The 16,616-nt window shown below is 35.4% G+C and overlaps 2 protein-coding genes and 1 non-coding gene across 3 annotated transcripts; 2 read left to right on the forward strand and 1 right to left on the reverse strand.

The window, feature by feature from the left end:
• Positions 1–1,517: 1,517 nt before the first annotated feature.
• On the forward strand, positions 1,518–8,270 carry LOC104889975 (origin of replication complex subunit 1B). The gene is given in 17 exon segments (XM_057394559.1): positions 1,518–1,730; positions 1,733–2,459; positions 2,629–2,764; positions 3,850–4,002; positions 4,098–4,240; positions 4,318–4,483; positions 4,552–4,650; positions 4,745–4,867; positions 4,943–5,104; positions 5,192–5,249; positions 5,381–5,559; positions 5,676–5,790; positions 5,995–6,065; positions 6,262–6,357; positions 6,601–6,677; positions 7,248–7,331; positions 7,904–8,270. Coding segments are annotated over 17 exon segments (2,532 nt in total). The 5' UTR covers positions 1,518–1,651; the 3' UTR covers positions 7,968–8,270.
• LOC125497215 (small nucleolar RNA snoR28) lies at positions 3,910–3,987 on the forward strand. The gene has a single exon (XR_007273849.1). It is a non-coding gene; the product is annotated as a small nucleolar RNA snoR28 (small nucleolar RNA).
• Positions 8,271–9,015: 745 nt separating the features above from the next.
• LOC104889974 (polyadenylate-binding protein RBP47B') lies at positions 9,016–13,777 on the reverse strand. The gene is given in 9 exon segments (XM_010675324.4): positions 9,016–9,589; positions 9,698–9,798; positions 10,579–10,734; positions 10,864–10,960; positions 11,156–11,249; positions 11,252–11,285; positions 11,368–11,453; positions 11,573–12,056; positions 13,492–13,777. Coding segments are annotated over 9 exon segments (1,287 nt in total). The 5' UTR covers positions 13,615–13,777; the 3' UTR covers positions 9,016–9,477.
• Between the last annotated feature and the right edge of the window lie 2,839 nt (positions 13,778–16,616).

Below are 16,616 nucleotides of genomic sequence, written 5' to 3' on the forward strand. Positions count from 1 at the left end.
TTATTTTATTTTTATTGCTTACTCGAGGAATTTTGATCAAAAGTTTGTATTATTAAAAAATAATCAAAAGTTTATATTATTGCGAGAGAACGGGAAACAATTTGTATTATTCTTGTTAAAAAATCCTATAAAGTTTTATTTAGATTATGAAATTTGTATAATCACAATTATTATGACCACCTTAAACTTTACCACGCTACCATAAAAAAATACATACTCACGTTCATAGAATGAAAATCATACGCATAATGAACACAAAGAATTATACCCGTGAGCAACTGAACATGTACCAACAAAGATATACATTTGTTTATTTAACTTGTTAGCCATATACATGTGCACACCATACTTTACGTACAAGCGTGCACTAGGCGTTGCTAATGGTGTGTTCGACACAAGCTTTATAAGTAGCTTTTAATATCTTGACTAGGTCAAAACATTAATTAAGAAAAATAGTAGTGTTTGGTAAGTTAGTGGTGTAAATATCTTATAGTGTTATAAGTAGCGTTTTAGTAGTGTTTGTGAAAAGCTACGATTTGTAGCTTTTGAGATAGCGTTTAGTGGTGCATAAAGTATTATATTAAAGTTTTGTTTGAGATTTTAATTAATTATTTGTAAACAACTACTTTGACAACTTTTTTTTATCGAATATCAATATCTTATACCACTACTTGGACAGCTAACAGCTACACACCAATCACTAACAATTATCAGTACAACTAACAACTAAAAGCTACTACCACATCTATTGTGGCCGAACACGTCATAAATTTCCCCAGATATCTCTATTATATAAGTGAAGGAGGAGGCATGGTGTCCTCATTTGAAAATACAAAAATACCCTTAAGAAAAAGAAAATATTAGGAAAGAAAGAAAATATAAGCTATTTCTATATTAAACAAGCTAAAATTAAAACAAATAATTACCTAATTAAGACACAAGTAAAAAAAATGAAATTGATTGAAAAGATCTACACAAAAAAGTTTCAAGATCGTTGATAAAATCAGAATCTTCAATTCAAAAATGGTTACCAAATATTGATAATAATAACATTATATTTTCATCGCATATTATTTTATAGAATATCAAACTTATGCAACATATAAAATATTGTTTATTGCCTATTATTTACAATTTCTATCATATAAGGAATGGTAAGGTAGTGATAATAGTTATAAAACATTAGCACTCTACCCTTTAAACATATTACGTTCACTATCATTTTATTTTAAAGAACACAATAGTTCAAAATCTACGGTTTTACATGTAAAAACATGTCAATTCAAAAATGAGATGTTTTATTTCACGCACATTATATTGCATATAAAATCATGATTAAGCATAAGTGAATAATTACGCGTGTCCAAAATAAATGCTAAAATCTATACACACGCATCGCGTGCCAAAAATGCTAGTGGACCATAGTCAAAGCTCAACGGCTCTAATCTCTAAAGGTCAAAGGACACCCATATAAAGAGGAGGAAAGCTTTTCCCGCCAAATTCATACTTTCTCTTTCTACGCTCTACTGCCTCTACACTATCACTATCCACCTTCTTCCTCATTTTTTCATTGCTTTCACTCTATCTCTCTTCCCATTTTCTCTCTCCTAAAATTAACCTTCTTCTTCTCACCATCACTTGCAGAGCTTCAATGGCGGAAACTCCAATTAAAACCCAGAAAATCCCAGATCTTAAAAAAACCGCAGCTTCACCTTCTATTATCTCTCCTCAAACCCCAACACTAAAACCCCATCTCGAAGCTATAATCGTATTATCTCATCAGAAATTGAATCAACTCCACTTCGTCGATCTTCTCGTCGACTATCGCTTAGTACTAACGATTTTATCTCAACCCCAGAAAAACCCATCAAGCAATTACCGTCTAAAACCCTAGAAAAAACTCCCAAAACCCCGAAATCCAGTAAAAAATCTAAAGTTTGTAGTACCCAGATTGAGAAAGTCTTGATCAATGAGCCAATTCATCCAAAGTCTCCTTCTTTGTCTGAGAAGAGGAAGAGAAAAAGAGGGGATGAATTGGAAAATGTAGTAAAGACTCGAGCTCAAGTTCGAGTTCGAAATGTGGTGAAAAAGAGGGTTTATTATAAGAAAGCAATGTATGATGGGGGTGAATTTGCAGTGGGTGATGATGTTTATGTGAAGAGGAGAGATAATGCGAGCTCGGATGAGGAGGATCCTGAGGTGGAGGAATGTAAAGTGTGTTTTCGAGGTGGAAGGGCGGTGATGATTGAGTGCGACGAATGCCTTGGTGGGTTTCATTTGAAGTGTTTAAAGCCTCCATTGAAGGAGGTTCCTGAAACTGATTGGATTTGTGGGTTTTGTGAGGCTAAGAAATTGGGGAGGGAGGTTGAACTTCCAAAGCCACCAAAGGGGAAGAGGAGGGTTAGGACTTTGAAGGAGAAGCTGCTTTCGAGCGATTTGTGGGCTGCTAGGATGGACAGGTATATTGTCTTTTGAAATTCTTAATAGTCTTGTTCAAATGATTTTTGTTTGTTAAATTAGATTAAGGATTAGATATAGAGTGTTGAGTTTGTGGGAAAAAGCTAGAATTTTGATGATTTGAAAGAAATTGGTGTGGAATGTGGCTGAACTTTTGATGACATTGTGCAGTATATGGAAAGAAGTGGATGGAACCTATTGGTTTCGAGCACATTGGTACATGATCCCGGAGGAGACTGAAGCTGGAAGACAGCCACATAATTTGAGGCGAGAGCTGTATCGCACCAATGATTTTGCTGATGTAGAGGTAGCATGAGTTGGATATCAAATTTCTGTTCATTTTTTTGTTTCATTGTGTCAACATAGGTCTCTTGGCTTCATAGGAGAATGATGGAGTGATATGGAAAACATTAGTAAGGCATGAAACCTCTAAATTTGTTTTGTATTGAATTTCGCAAGGTCAGAGATATGCTTCCAGAATATGTCTTCATTTTACCCTGACATAGGAACCGAGTTGTCTTTTTGATTATTGAGAGAAGAGAAGCAAAGGAAAATCAGAATATGTAGCCTGTTAACTCATTTGACTTACTAACTACATAAGAAAATGTCTATTCATATTTAAAGACAATTGATGATCTAGTGGGCAGTTTAGGTGTGTTGAACTTTGTAAATTGGGGGACTTGATTATCTTCATGAACTAGTGTCGACCTAAGTAGCTGTCTAGCAGTGAAGCGATAAGGTGAATCAGCCTCGGTAGTTGGTAGTATGAGTTCTGTAGTAGGGAAATAGCACCTGGGTGATTGAGTATGCTGCCAATAAATACATACCCCTTAGGCCCTTACTATAGTATGTGCTTCTGGAGGGGAATTGATAAGAGCATGCAACCATTATAAAGGAATTAGACTTGAGTAGTAACAATTGGATGATATCTTCACAAATTTCAACACCTCATATGCTTCTTATAAAGATGGAAAAGGGCTCCTTTCAGAAAAGAAAAAAAAAGATGGAAAAGGGCACTATATCAACTCCAATGGGAACTGAATATTGCTGCTGATGAGTCCACTAAAATCGATGAAGAATGAATGTTGGAATTGTGTGTCTGAGTCCAAAATTTGACCAAATTACTTGTAGAAAAGATGGTATGGTCGTTTCTCTGAGGCTGAGCCAGATTTTTCAGTCACTGTTGAATCACTTTCTGATTGATCTCTCTGGAGACTTTGCATACTTTTTCCATGTTTGATTGCCAAGCTGCAGACTTATATCTATTATGAGCAAGAAGTTTGTGAAGCAGCGATTTGTGCACACCTAAAACATACTCCACATGAATATTATCTCGTGCTGGTTATTGGTTGTTATATGAGGCTAATGGTTTTTTTTACCTTGCTGCTACAGATGGAATCTGTTATGAGGCACTGCTTTGTTATGACTCCAAAAGAGTATGCCAAAGCCAAAAATGAAGGGGATGATGTCTTCTTTTGTGAGTATGAGTATGACATACATTGGCATTCTTTCAAGCGGCTTGCAGAAATCAATGATGGAGAAGAGGTAAGCCTTACCACGAGGGGTCTAAGTACTCTAAGTGTTTAACCACTAGCCAGAGGCCGACCAAAACTTGACAATACTGTTTCTGCATTTCATAGGATGACGACAATGATGATGATGACGATGATAGTGTTAGTGATGATGATTGGAAATCTACGAAGGATTCAGAGTCTGAGTCAGAAGATGTGGACTTTGAGGAGGAGATTGAAAAGAGAAAATCTTCTGGACCATCCTCTCAGGAGTGGCCGCAGTATGTTCAATACCCTTTACCTTAATTTCCTCCACTGGCTACTTGAATTAAATCTATCTAACCCCTAGTTTATAACAGAATTCAAGGAAGGGGCGGATCTTTGGATTTCAGAAGATAGGTACAAAGAGTATCCCACGGCATGTGAGATGCCATAAGCAAACAGAGCTTGAAAAGGCAAAACAGACACTGCTGTTAGCAAATTTACCAAAGTCACTCCCCTGTCGTAACAAGTATGTAGTATGTGATTGTTCTGCTCCACTATATCTTTTGTTCCACTTCTTACTGATACATGGGTTACCCAGGAAATGGACGAGATCACTACCTTTATAAAAGGTGCTATATGTGATGATCAGTGTCTTGGACGTTGCCTGTACATTCATGGTGTTCCTGGGACTGGCAAGGTGAATTATCTGCATCCAACTGCTCCTTCTTCAAGATCTTTTATGCACCAAATAACGTCAAAATTTCTCAACCTTTACCTGTGTCGTGTTGCAGACTATGAGTGTACTTGCAGTGATGAGGAGCCTTAAGTCTGAACTTGATTCAGGAAGTATTAAGCCTTACAGTTTCATCGAGATCAATGGTCTGAAACTAGCTACGGCAGAGAACATATATAGGGTAAGTAGTTGCAAAGTTTCTTTGTTCAACATCTTATACTTGTGACCTAGACTCTGAACTCAGAATTTGTGACAGGTTATATATGAAGCACTGAGTGGACACAGGGTCAGTTGGAAAAAGGCCTTGCACTTCCTCAATGAGCGTTTCTCAGAAGGAAAACAAGTAGGCAAAGGACAGAACAAACCTTGCATTCTTCTGATTGATGAACTTGATCTTCTTGTAACCAGAAACCAATCGGTAACCTTAGCATTCTAAATTATCTAACAGCTCTACTTTGTCTGTCATAAGAGAAACTGACGTTTTTGAGCCTTGCTTTTGTTTCAGGTTCTTTATAACATTCTTGATTGGCCAACTAGACCAAATTCCAAGCTCATTGTGATAGGTAGAATTCTGTTCTGATTAGATATTTCAAGCTTTGACTTGTTACATCGCAGTAAAACTTCAGTTCATTTCTTGTTATATTCGGATACTCCGAATAAGTAACAATCAAGACTCATCCTACCCTTCTTGCAGGAATTGCTAACACCATGGACCTTCCAGAGAAGTTGCTGCCTCGTATATCAAGCCGAATGGGAATCCACAGACTCTGTTTTGGCCCCTATACCTACCAACAACTTCAAGAGATCATTATGAGTCGACTTAAAGGAATCGATGCTTTTGATAAGCAGGCTGTGGAATTCGCTTCTAGAAAGGTGGTTATAATTGAGTTACTAAGAATATGTCGTACCTGAGCTATACTTTCTTATCTTATTACTTTGTCCTCTCCACCCATTTATTGTAATGATGTTGAAGTCTAATTTTATATCAGGTAGCTGCTATTTCTGGAGATGCACGTAGGGCTCTAGAGATATGTCGGCGTGCAGCAGAAATTGCAGATTATCGTATCAAGAATCAGATCTCTCCAGCTGACACTGCTTCTGCTGGTACATACTTCATAATCAAGAATCTGTGCTTAAGAATTCAGATTATGAACTATAAAGCATTTCTGTCAATTTTAGTTTATTTGATTGCCCTACCTCTGAATTATGTCTTGCATACCTTTGTCAATAGCTTTTCTACTTCTTTACCTATCATATTATCCTCCTTGAACCACTTTTGATGACTTTACTTTGCTCATGAAACCTCAGAAGAAACCCGTGTTGGAATGGCAGAAGTTGAAGCAGCTATACAGGAAATGTTTCAAGCACCTCATGTTCAAGTGAGCAAAACTATTACATGTCTACTGAACATAGTATTCCACACTTATTGAATATCCAAAAAAAATTTGAATACCGACACAGATGTTTTTATTTATTGACCAGACCAGCTCAGATGCATCAAATACGGATGCAACACTTTAAAGCATGTGATTGTTCTTCTTATGATTGTTTCTTAACATAAAAAATGCTCAATAGGTGATCAGGAGCTCGTGCAGACTGGGAAAAATATTTTTGGCAGCTATGGTGCATGAACTTTACAAGACCGGAATGGCAGAAACCACCTTTGAAAAGGTTAGCTTCTTCAGATCCTGACATCTTAAGTTATGTACTTCTTGTTTTTCCTTATCTTTAGAAAATGGCACAATAAGTTGCAAAAATTGTGACTAATAAACACTGGTTTTGCATTCTGCTCGTTCTCAATCATTATATATTTTTCTTCGTGGCTTTACAGTTCACAGTGCTATTTCAGTGAGACAAGACAATACTGAAAGGCAAGAAACATATATGATATAACCTTTTCTGAAACTTTTGCAGCTGGCTTTCACTGTTTCCTGCTTTTGTACAAGCAATAATGAGCAATTTCCTGGATGGGATATTCTTTTAAGAGTTGGGTAAGTATTAAGCTGTAGCTCATTTGTTTTTACTCCCTTTCCCCAAGATAATTCTGTTTGTTCTTCTATCCAATTTGGTGCTTCACTCCATGATACTCTTTGCATTTTATAAGTTGTCCAACTTAAATTCAGTCGCACTGCTGATGTGATGAATGATCCAACAATCTTGAACGGCCTTGAGCCAAATTGTATCATACAAAATTTGCAAACATATACTCCCTTCGTCCCTATATAGTAGGTCACATTCTATTTTGGTCTGTCTGCATTAATAGGCACTCCAGATTTAGTGAGTTAAAATTTGACCTTCCCCATATTATCCTTTATAATATTCTTCACCAGAAATTCCAAAGAAAGACTATACCTGTATAGCAGACATGTAGTTTAGAAAAGTGAAAGATAATTGGGATTTTGACTAATATCTCATGAAAAATTAACCAAAATCAAATCTGGGCTTAATATTTCAGGGAAAAAAGGTATGAGGGTGTATATTTATGTGAAGAGGGACTACACTGCTATTTAGGTTTCTGAGACAACTAAAACCTTGACTGACTCTAATCTGTTTTTACACAGCTGCAAACTTGGTGAATGCCGGATCATCCTATGCGAGCCAGGTTCTAGGCACAGGTTGCAGAAGTTGCAGTTGAATTTTCCAAGGTTAGTTTCAAGAATACAATTTTTCACACTATAAAGTCTTGCTAGCTAAGGCATTGTAGCTGGTAGCTGATAGTTTCTGGTTCCATTACAAACTACATTATCCATACTTTGTTAATTCTTTTGCGTTACGAAATTTCTATTATTACTAGGGCAACTCTAACTCAAGAAGTTGTTAAATCTGTTTGATATACTCCCCTAGATTAGAAATTCTATTAATAGGCAAAAATTTTGAGGTTAAACTTTGACGATTACTCTTTTACATATTGACTTATTCTACTCTGATGATGAATCTAATGTTAATAAGTCTTCAAGAAACTGTGAAGAATATCAATGGTTACAATACAAGTTAAAATACGGTGCATAACTTATATAAAGGAACAAAGCAATTAAGACAGACGTGTGAAACTTCAAATATGGCTCTTGCATAATTCAAACTTTCAGCATATTTTAGATGATTTGACTGCTCTCTTTATACAATTGAGAATTCATCTCTAACTATGTAACATAATCTACTGCAACCTACACAAGCTGTAAGCTTTCTGACTCGGTTGTTTGTGCCTGTATTTTGTCAGTGATGACGTGACATTTGCTCTAAAGGACTCTCAGGAGATTCCATGGTTAGCAAAATACTTGTGATAGTAGATGTATCAACAAAAGATCGACTCTAAATCGAATCAATCTGTGGTGGGATTATTTGTAAACTTGATCATAGCCATCTTGTTTCAGTTGTAGTTACAAGTTCATCTGAACTTCAATGTTTCTGGTTTGAACATAGTATCAGTAATATGTATTGATTTATAAACTAGATAGACAAAATTTTGTTAGCATTCTAAGTTAAATAGGGACACCTACAGAGAACAGAATTGTATCATTTGAGGCATTAGAGTACTTTCAAACAAGTGAAATTACATTTATCTATGATTACTTACCTCTCTTTAAGATTGCTTATTATGAAAGTGACTTGGAGCTGGGTATCTCTTGAATATACATTGCCAAGCATTTACTTGTTGACTCGCAACGGAGCATGATTACCATCTGATGCAGATGAGTTGAAACTGGACACTTCAAAACCTACCACCTTAAGGCTATATGTTCTTCTCACCTTATTTCACGAAAAATATGTTCTAATAAGCTAAGCAAGTCTTACAAGGACTAATAAAGGTTAAATAAGTTCTATTAAGTTCATTTTAGTTGGTGCTAATAAATTTAAGAAAAGAAAACACGACCTATATTAACAAGTGTGGCTTTGTGTTATTATATACTTTGTCTTGGAGTGAGTTAATATATATTCACTACGTCCCTAAATAATAGGTCATATTAAATTTTAGACAGTCGTAAAAAATAGGCTAATTTCTAAGATTAAGTTAACCGTGAACTATTCCAAATTATATGTACTTAATGATATCCATAACTGAAAATTCTAAAGAAAGGTTACATATATAATGATTTAATTCTTTCTCGACGACTCGCTTGTGCATTTGTGCCTGTAGTTTAAGGACGGAATACCACCATTGTTTGTCACAAAACCAAGTTGAAATACTTTTTTCAAGAACTTTCCTTCTCTATTATTTTCTCTAAAGTTTAGAATTTGGACACAACCACCCGGTAATTGTTTTTTGTTTTATTACTCTGTGTCAATGTTAATAGTTATGATATGAAGGAAGTACTACTGAAAACCCAATCATAAGTTAAATATCACTCACTAAATTTGCATTTTAAAACGTACAATAAATCTATTCTTCACGTACCAAACACCGGAGCTACAAAAATTGAGAGATATGCACAATTTCTGACTATGTTCCAATAATACTAAGCTCATCATGATATATATTTAGTCTTTGGATCACATAACTAAAACCAAAAAAGAAGCTACTCTGTCAGCTTATCTTGTACTTGACAAGCTGAGTGTCCCGCGGCTTACGAGTAACACCCTCAAACCTCAATCTAGTTGCCAAAGAAATTTGCAATTTTGATTTAACCAAGACTGGTTGCAACCGATGGCAAAGATACTAGGAACACTAGGGCACAACATATCGATGTAGCAGCACCTGAATAGCTAGCTGCTGATGATTGATGATTGAGCTTGCATAACCTCCAGCTTGTTAATTGATAAGATTGACGAATAAAACAGCCCACAATGACATAATTATAGCGACCCAGTAATGGCTGAAGCTTGTCTTGCAAGTGAAGAGGTTGTTAACCACATTGGACGGCCCAGAATTGCACTTCCATGGACAGCAAGGTAAGCCGCATTAAGTCTGAATGGAGAAGGATGAGAAGAAAGGTATGTCAGCATAGTTTGAGAGTTTTACATGAAAAGTTTTCAGATGTAAATATGAGAGTGGAAAAGAAGGGAAAGAGAGTACCTATCAACATCCGGTGTTGCCAGGGGATCAAAAAGGTCCTCCCTCTGCTCCATACCTGGAGCAACACCGGCTGCAGCAGTCATATCTTGAACACCTTCAGCCTGTAATCAGACCCCCCCAGTTAACAAAATATTAAGGCCCTGTTTTGTTCAACTTATTTTCAGTCCTTGTAAGAAAAAATAAGTTCATATAAGGACTAATAAGGTCCAATAAGTTCAAATACGTTCAGTTCAACAAAAATAAGATTTGACAACTCAAGAAATAAGTTCAGATAAGGTCTAATAAGACAAATAAGTTTACATAAGTTCAAATAAATTTAGATAAGTTCAAATAAGTTGAAAAGAACACCCCCTTAGTATATCTTTGGAATATCTCATAATAAACCTACCGTTGACTAAAGTGTCCAAGACACAAGTACTCTCCCCAAAATGAATTCTATACTGGATATACAAGTAGGCCTTGTTAACGTAAAGGGTAGCCTAATGGCCATGAGTACAATGTCAGGTTAAAATAACTTATATTGGACATGGCCTTTATTGAACAGGGTCTTATCAAAAAGGGTCAACATAGGGTTATCATTTTGCATAATTATTGGGTTATCATTTTACCCTCTCTTGGTAAATTGCCGTGATACTAGCCTGGCACGAGTTCTCCTTGGCCGGTGTCTTAGTTGTCCTATGATTTGTGATGCAATGTTAGCAGCAAGGATGGAGGAACGACACTACCATTCATTAGAAGAATCGTACTTAATTTATAATGCATTTTAAGCTAAAAAAGAAAATTTAAGACACTGAACTACTTTGTTCACAAATCACATGCAGTTCCATTTCCTCTATGAGAGGTAGTATTTGTAATTGAGGGGTTAAGGATAGAGATAATACATGTTGAGGATATTGAGCATAACCAGCATATGCATTGTACGCATATAAGGATGGATCTTGAACAGCACCATATGCATAGGCATCATAACCTTGCCCATAACCATAGTATGCACCCCACTGATTTGGATCCACTTGCTGACCCCAGGCAGCAGAATCCTAGGCATATATCAGAGTCAAGTATCAGCTACTGAACTTACATAACATGAACAGCTGGAAGCAAATATGCTCTAAATGGCCGCAATTAATCTGACACAGAGAGCTAGAAGATTTTTCAGGAAATATTACCTGTTTAGCAGTAGGGCTTTTGCCCCATAAAACACGAACTGCTTGCTGACCGATCACAGCTCCTTGCAGCTTCTGTATAGCTTCTTCAGCAGATGCTCTGGAAGCAGAGGTTATTAGAGAAAGAACTAACAGGCATTACCACCATATAATCGAAAAGACAACTTCAGGCATCTTAAATGGAAAAACATTCAGAAGCAAAAATTTAGCACAGATAGAAGGTATATCTCTCTTTACATCCCCATCAAGACTCTAGAGCAGAATAGTAACTTCAAAAGGCCATAAATGTAAGTACCTAGCTGCAAACTGCACAAAACCACATCCCTTACTGGCTGGGATCTTGACATAACCGATCTCTCCAAACGGCAAGCAATGCTGTCTCAGCTCTTTTCTGTTACATTTGGGTCCAAATTACCAATATAAATCTGCAGAAAGGAAGTACATATAAAGCTAATAAGACAATACCATATCCAAATTACAAATGGTCCATAACTGCTCCCCACTTACTGTTGTATTATTTGGATCATTCTCTGTTAGCACTGGTTGAACTGGCTGAATTGGTGGCACTACATATGCTGGAGTAGGATATATGGCTGCCACAGAAAAATGAAGCTGAGTACATACTGCATATCAAACTCACAAAGGAAAAGATCCAGAATGCTAAACTTTCCTGAAAAAACTTGCAAATGAGTTTATATGCCTGAAAAGTTACCTTTAGCTACAGCATAAGGTTGCTGGATCCCAGGTGATTTTTTAGGAGTTGCAGCACTAATACGCATTGGCCTTGATAAACAATATTGACCATTCATTTCAGTCATGGCTCGGTTTCTCTCCGTCTCGTCAGCAAATTTAACAAAACCATAACCCTTTGAACGACCTGTGCTTGGATCAGTTACAACCTTTGCTCCTCTCACTGAGGGATAGTGAGCTCTAAAGGTCTCTTGCAACAAATAATCTGAAACATCAGGTGCCAAATCTCCCACAAAGATAGAATGCTCCGGGCCTGCATCAGGCCTCCTTTCTCCAATCCCAAAAGATGCCCAATTCAATCTGAAAGGCTGCTCAGTTCCTGGCATGGGAGTTCCATTATATGATTGCAAAACACGTTCAGCAGCAGCATGTGAAACAAACTCAACAAATCCATACCCCTCTGGATGGCCAGTAATCTTGTTACGTATGACCTTCACAGAAATAACCTACATAGCAATGTACAGCATATATTATTATGGAATCAACAATAACAACAATGGAACCACCGCCACCAGCCAGTACCAAAAACAAATTTGGGGAGGAATATACATAGCATTACCTTGAACTCATGATATAGCTGTTGACTATTCGAAAGACTATTACCGAAAGAGTACTCTTTTTGTAAGAAAAAATTAGTCAAAATTGTATAAAGCATAGGCAAATCAATACTATGACAATAACAATGTAATCAGGAAACATTTATTCTAATGATGATACAACCAGTCAACAACCGAATATCATCAATAACAGGTAAATAGGGGGTGCAGTAGAAGCAGCAAAGGAATACATGACTAATATAGTTAAAAATAATTATAAAACAGAATACGAAAGTAGCAGAGTGAAGCACAAGGTGACCTTGATTCCAAGTCAGTTAGGGTAGACACAAATAAAAAGATAGGAGGGGAGAGAAAGAGAAAAGAAAAAGTCACGCTGCCTACAATATTATCCTAATGTTGTCGTCTCTCCTCACCACACCATCTAGATGTCTCCTTCTAACATGCCAGGCTATCTTTCTTTTTTTTTTCTTTACTAACAACGTATGTGCTTACTTAGTGAAACTTACTCATCAGTTTGATAGGTAGATCCTTCCCAGAGAACAAAGAAGATAAGTTGAAAGCTTCCACTAGACCACTAGTATTAGCTACGCTACTAGATCCAAGCCCTCCAAGAGTGAACTCCTCAAAAACCCTCTCGATCTTTCCTGGACAGCTTCAAACAGTCAATTCACAAGACCACAAAAGCGGCTCCTTTATAGAAATGCTTTATCTTAACTTTAAAGTAGTTCAAACACCTCTTCCTTTGACTGGTTACATTCGATGATATGCTAATATGCTTCACTGGACCTCGATACTAACTCCCAAACCCAAGACTACGAACTTTTTTCTAACTCTCAAAGTGATTTCGACTCGGAATATGATCTAAACTAAATTCTAGAACATGAAATCATACAAGAGCAATAGAAAAGAGGCCTCAGATTGACACAAGTGCACATTTCAGGATTCGATAAAATCTAAAGGTTACCAAATAATCACAACATAACTCAAATTCCAACTACATCCTTAATAAACCTAGAACTAACTGTTTTGTTCCTTCTTGTTCATGACTCATGACTGCTATAAATTATTAAAAATCAATCTTTAGGTAAAAAGAGTACGCCAAACTTTTAGGTATTCAACTAAAACAGCAAAAGAACAAGCATTTATGAATTACAATCAACACCAAATATATATTCATCAAAAATCGAAAAAAACCCAGAAAAACCCACCTCAAGAATCATAAAAGGCATTAAACTAGAGATGAATATAGCACCAAATTACACTAAAACATGAGAAAATCAACAACAAATAATAAGAAGAAGATAGGGAAGGAGAGAGATAATACCTCGCCAGTTTGAGCAAAACAACTGTGAATATATGATTCGTCGACCCAAATTTGAAGGTCACCAATCCAAAGGGTTCGCACTTCTTCTAGGGTTTGTGGTTGGTGATGGTGTGGAGCTGCCATTGTTATTGTTCTTCGTACTTCCTAAGTAAGCTTGCTTCTCCCCTTGATATATTAATTATTCAGCAATTTCAGAATTTGAGTAAAGTTCGCTATTCGAATGAATTGGACTATAACCTGTATAAGATTGGGTGTTTCATGTTTGACGATTTGGAGGAAAAAGAGAGTTTTCGATTATTTTCGGAGTTTTGACTAGTTAAAAACTGTTACTTTTTATAACCAACTTTTTTCAAAAAACTACATTTTAAAAATTTTCTTTCAAAAAACTACCTTATCTAACAAATTCCTTTCAATATACTACCACTTTATGTTTATATTTAACACTGATCAATAAATGACAGTCACCGTAGGTGCTGTTGCCGACGGGACAACGAGAAAAGAAGAGAAAACGAGAGGGGAAGAAAGTAAAGCAATTTACAATGATTTAATCATTGGTGATTAAACCTCATTTATGACAAAATGGTAGTACATTGAAATAAATTTGTTATATAAGGTAGTTTTTTGAAAGAAAATTTTTAAAAGGTAGTTTTTTGAAATTTTTTTATTATAAAAGGTAGTTTTTTGAAATTTTCCCAAAACTCTAAAAGGAGTGTTTGGGTAAAATAGAGTTTTAGGATTAGGTAAATTTATGTTTAATGACTACTCATATGTATTATAATGTTTATAAATATTATTTTACACAAACAAATGGCAATAAGCTTTTAGCAATCAGTTAATTGTTATCAAACACATTTATAAAAAAAAAATGTCAAATCAATGGTCAAATCTGCTGAACAGAAAGTTAAAAATCTAACAGCAAACTCTAAACTCTATCAGCTAAACTCTAGACTCTAATTGCCAAATAGGACCTTTATTGTTTACTAACTAAATTATTTCTTATCCCCAACGTTGCACCCCAGAGCATTAATCAATGCGCATTTGAAATTTTTTAAATTAAAAACTAGATAGTAGTGTAAAAAGAGTTGTATGTATTGATTGCAATTAGAAAATGATCTTCCGATTCATATTAAATTTCTTACATGGTAAATTATAATATGAATTACTCATCATTGTAACCTTTTGTTTCAGGTAAAACTTATAGAACAGTGGGAACAATCGAAAATAAATGTCACGAGACCTGCAAAAACGAGAGTTAAAATACCCATGGTGTTTCCAGACACCCCCCCCCCCTCCGACGCTCAAGTCAGTGATGGAACTTAACGGTTAGTATTGAATGGTGGGTATAGAATTCGTTACCTCAATAAATGGGGCATTGTTCCCTATTTATATGCGTTAGAAAGTGTGAAAATTGACAATCAGGTTGGACCAGGACTTAGGTTGGGACAGGTTCCTAGAAAGGCTAGCTTGTAGAGTTCCACGGGGCAATATCTTAATTTAAATATGGATTGGGGGCCAGAGATATATTGAGCCCAAACACATATAATTACTTATGATGAATGTAATACAATATTGTTTTTGAAATTTAAGTTAATGTGTAAGGATATAACCAATAATTTTTTGAAGAGCTTTTTTTAATATAAGAATATTGAGAGGTAGAAGAAGCTAATATTAGCATTAGCTTAATGAATGTTAATATATACATTTGTATCTAATTGTTTTGAAAATAAAATTATTATTTTGTCTTTAAATAATTTTTCACGCCAAACAAAACAATATGAGATTGTAGAGTTGGTTAGTGCATTATCTCTATAAGAGAAGAGGAGGGGACACCAAAAATATTAATTCCTTTTATACTCTTAAGTAATAAAATACAAATTCACCATCTCTACATTATATCCTCAATTAACAAAATATTTACATCATCATTGATTTATTAGCTTTCAGAAAACAAAAGAAAATATACAATGAACTTTATGAATAATTTTTCGAATATATTATTACGCAATTAACCTTTTGTTTGTTTTCACATGCATTGCGTGCATATAGGACTAGTCTATACTATAAGGGAAGGAAGGATCAATGGCGTCCCCCTATGAAATTATTTTTAAAAAACCTTCACAATCAATGCAAATCAACATAAATTTGACAAAATAATTTAGGAAAGGAAGTTTCCAAATAACATCCTAAACAATTCAAAGCAATGTGTCTTGCGTGTGGCCGGACACACGAAATTATAGGTGTGGCCGCGCACGCGATAGTCGGTCAACCCGTTAGCTCATTTTCAAATGGTCATATACTCATATCTCACTCGTCTCTCATCGAAATTGAGCTTTTGACCAGGCGTTGGAAAGCTATCGAGCAAAATTTTTATCTCCAACTTGAATCTTCCCAAAATAGTAAGTGTGCTGTGAGAAATGACCTTTTGAAATTGACCCTTATGCACAAACACTTGTGAACAAATGGAGTTACTCTTATGAACAGATGGAGTTACTCTTATGACCAAATGGAGTTACTTGTACGAGTATGTGGTTATTTTTAACAATAAAATGGTATCGCTCCTACAAATAAATATGGTTACTCTAATAAGCAAATGCAGTTACTTTGTGAACCTTTGGGGTTACTCGTATTATTAAATGAGGTTACTCGTATGATTAATTAAGGTTACTTGTATAAATAAATGAGGTTACTAGTATGAATTAATTAGGTTACTCATAAGATTACATGAGGTTACTCATAGATTTTTTTTTTTTTGAGGGGAAAAGCAGGTTACTCATAGATTAAATGACATTACTAGTACTAGTTTTATATGCACGCGATGCGTGCGAAAATATGTAGAATTTTTTTTTAGGAGATGTAAAAAATTAAATTAATTGTTAATTATATCTAATAAATTAGGGATATTTGAATTATTGATGGTTTTCTTTTTTGTAATGCCTTTTTTTATTTTTTAAATTAATTAGGTAGTTTCTTTTTTTATTTTTTAATTAAAATAAGTAGTTAGAATAGAGATGTAGTGAGGGTAAAATGGGGTTTCTAATATTTTGGTGTCTTACCCCTCTTCCCATATAGAATAGAGATGAATGAATTAAGTTACTCATATAATTAAAACGGGCTACTCACATAAT

This window comes from Beta vulgaris, chromosome 4 (assembly GCF_026745355.1).
Source record: "Beta vulgaris subsp. vulgaris cultivar EL10 chromosome 4, EL10.2, whole genome shotgun sequence".
Classification (NCBI taxonomy): Eukaryota; Viridiplantae; Streptophyta; class Magnoliopsida; order Caryophyllales; family Amaranthaceae; genus Beta; species Beta vulgaris.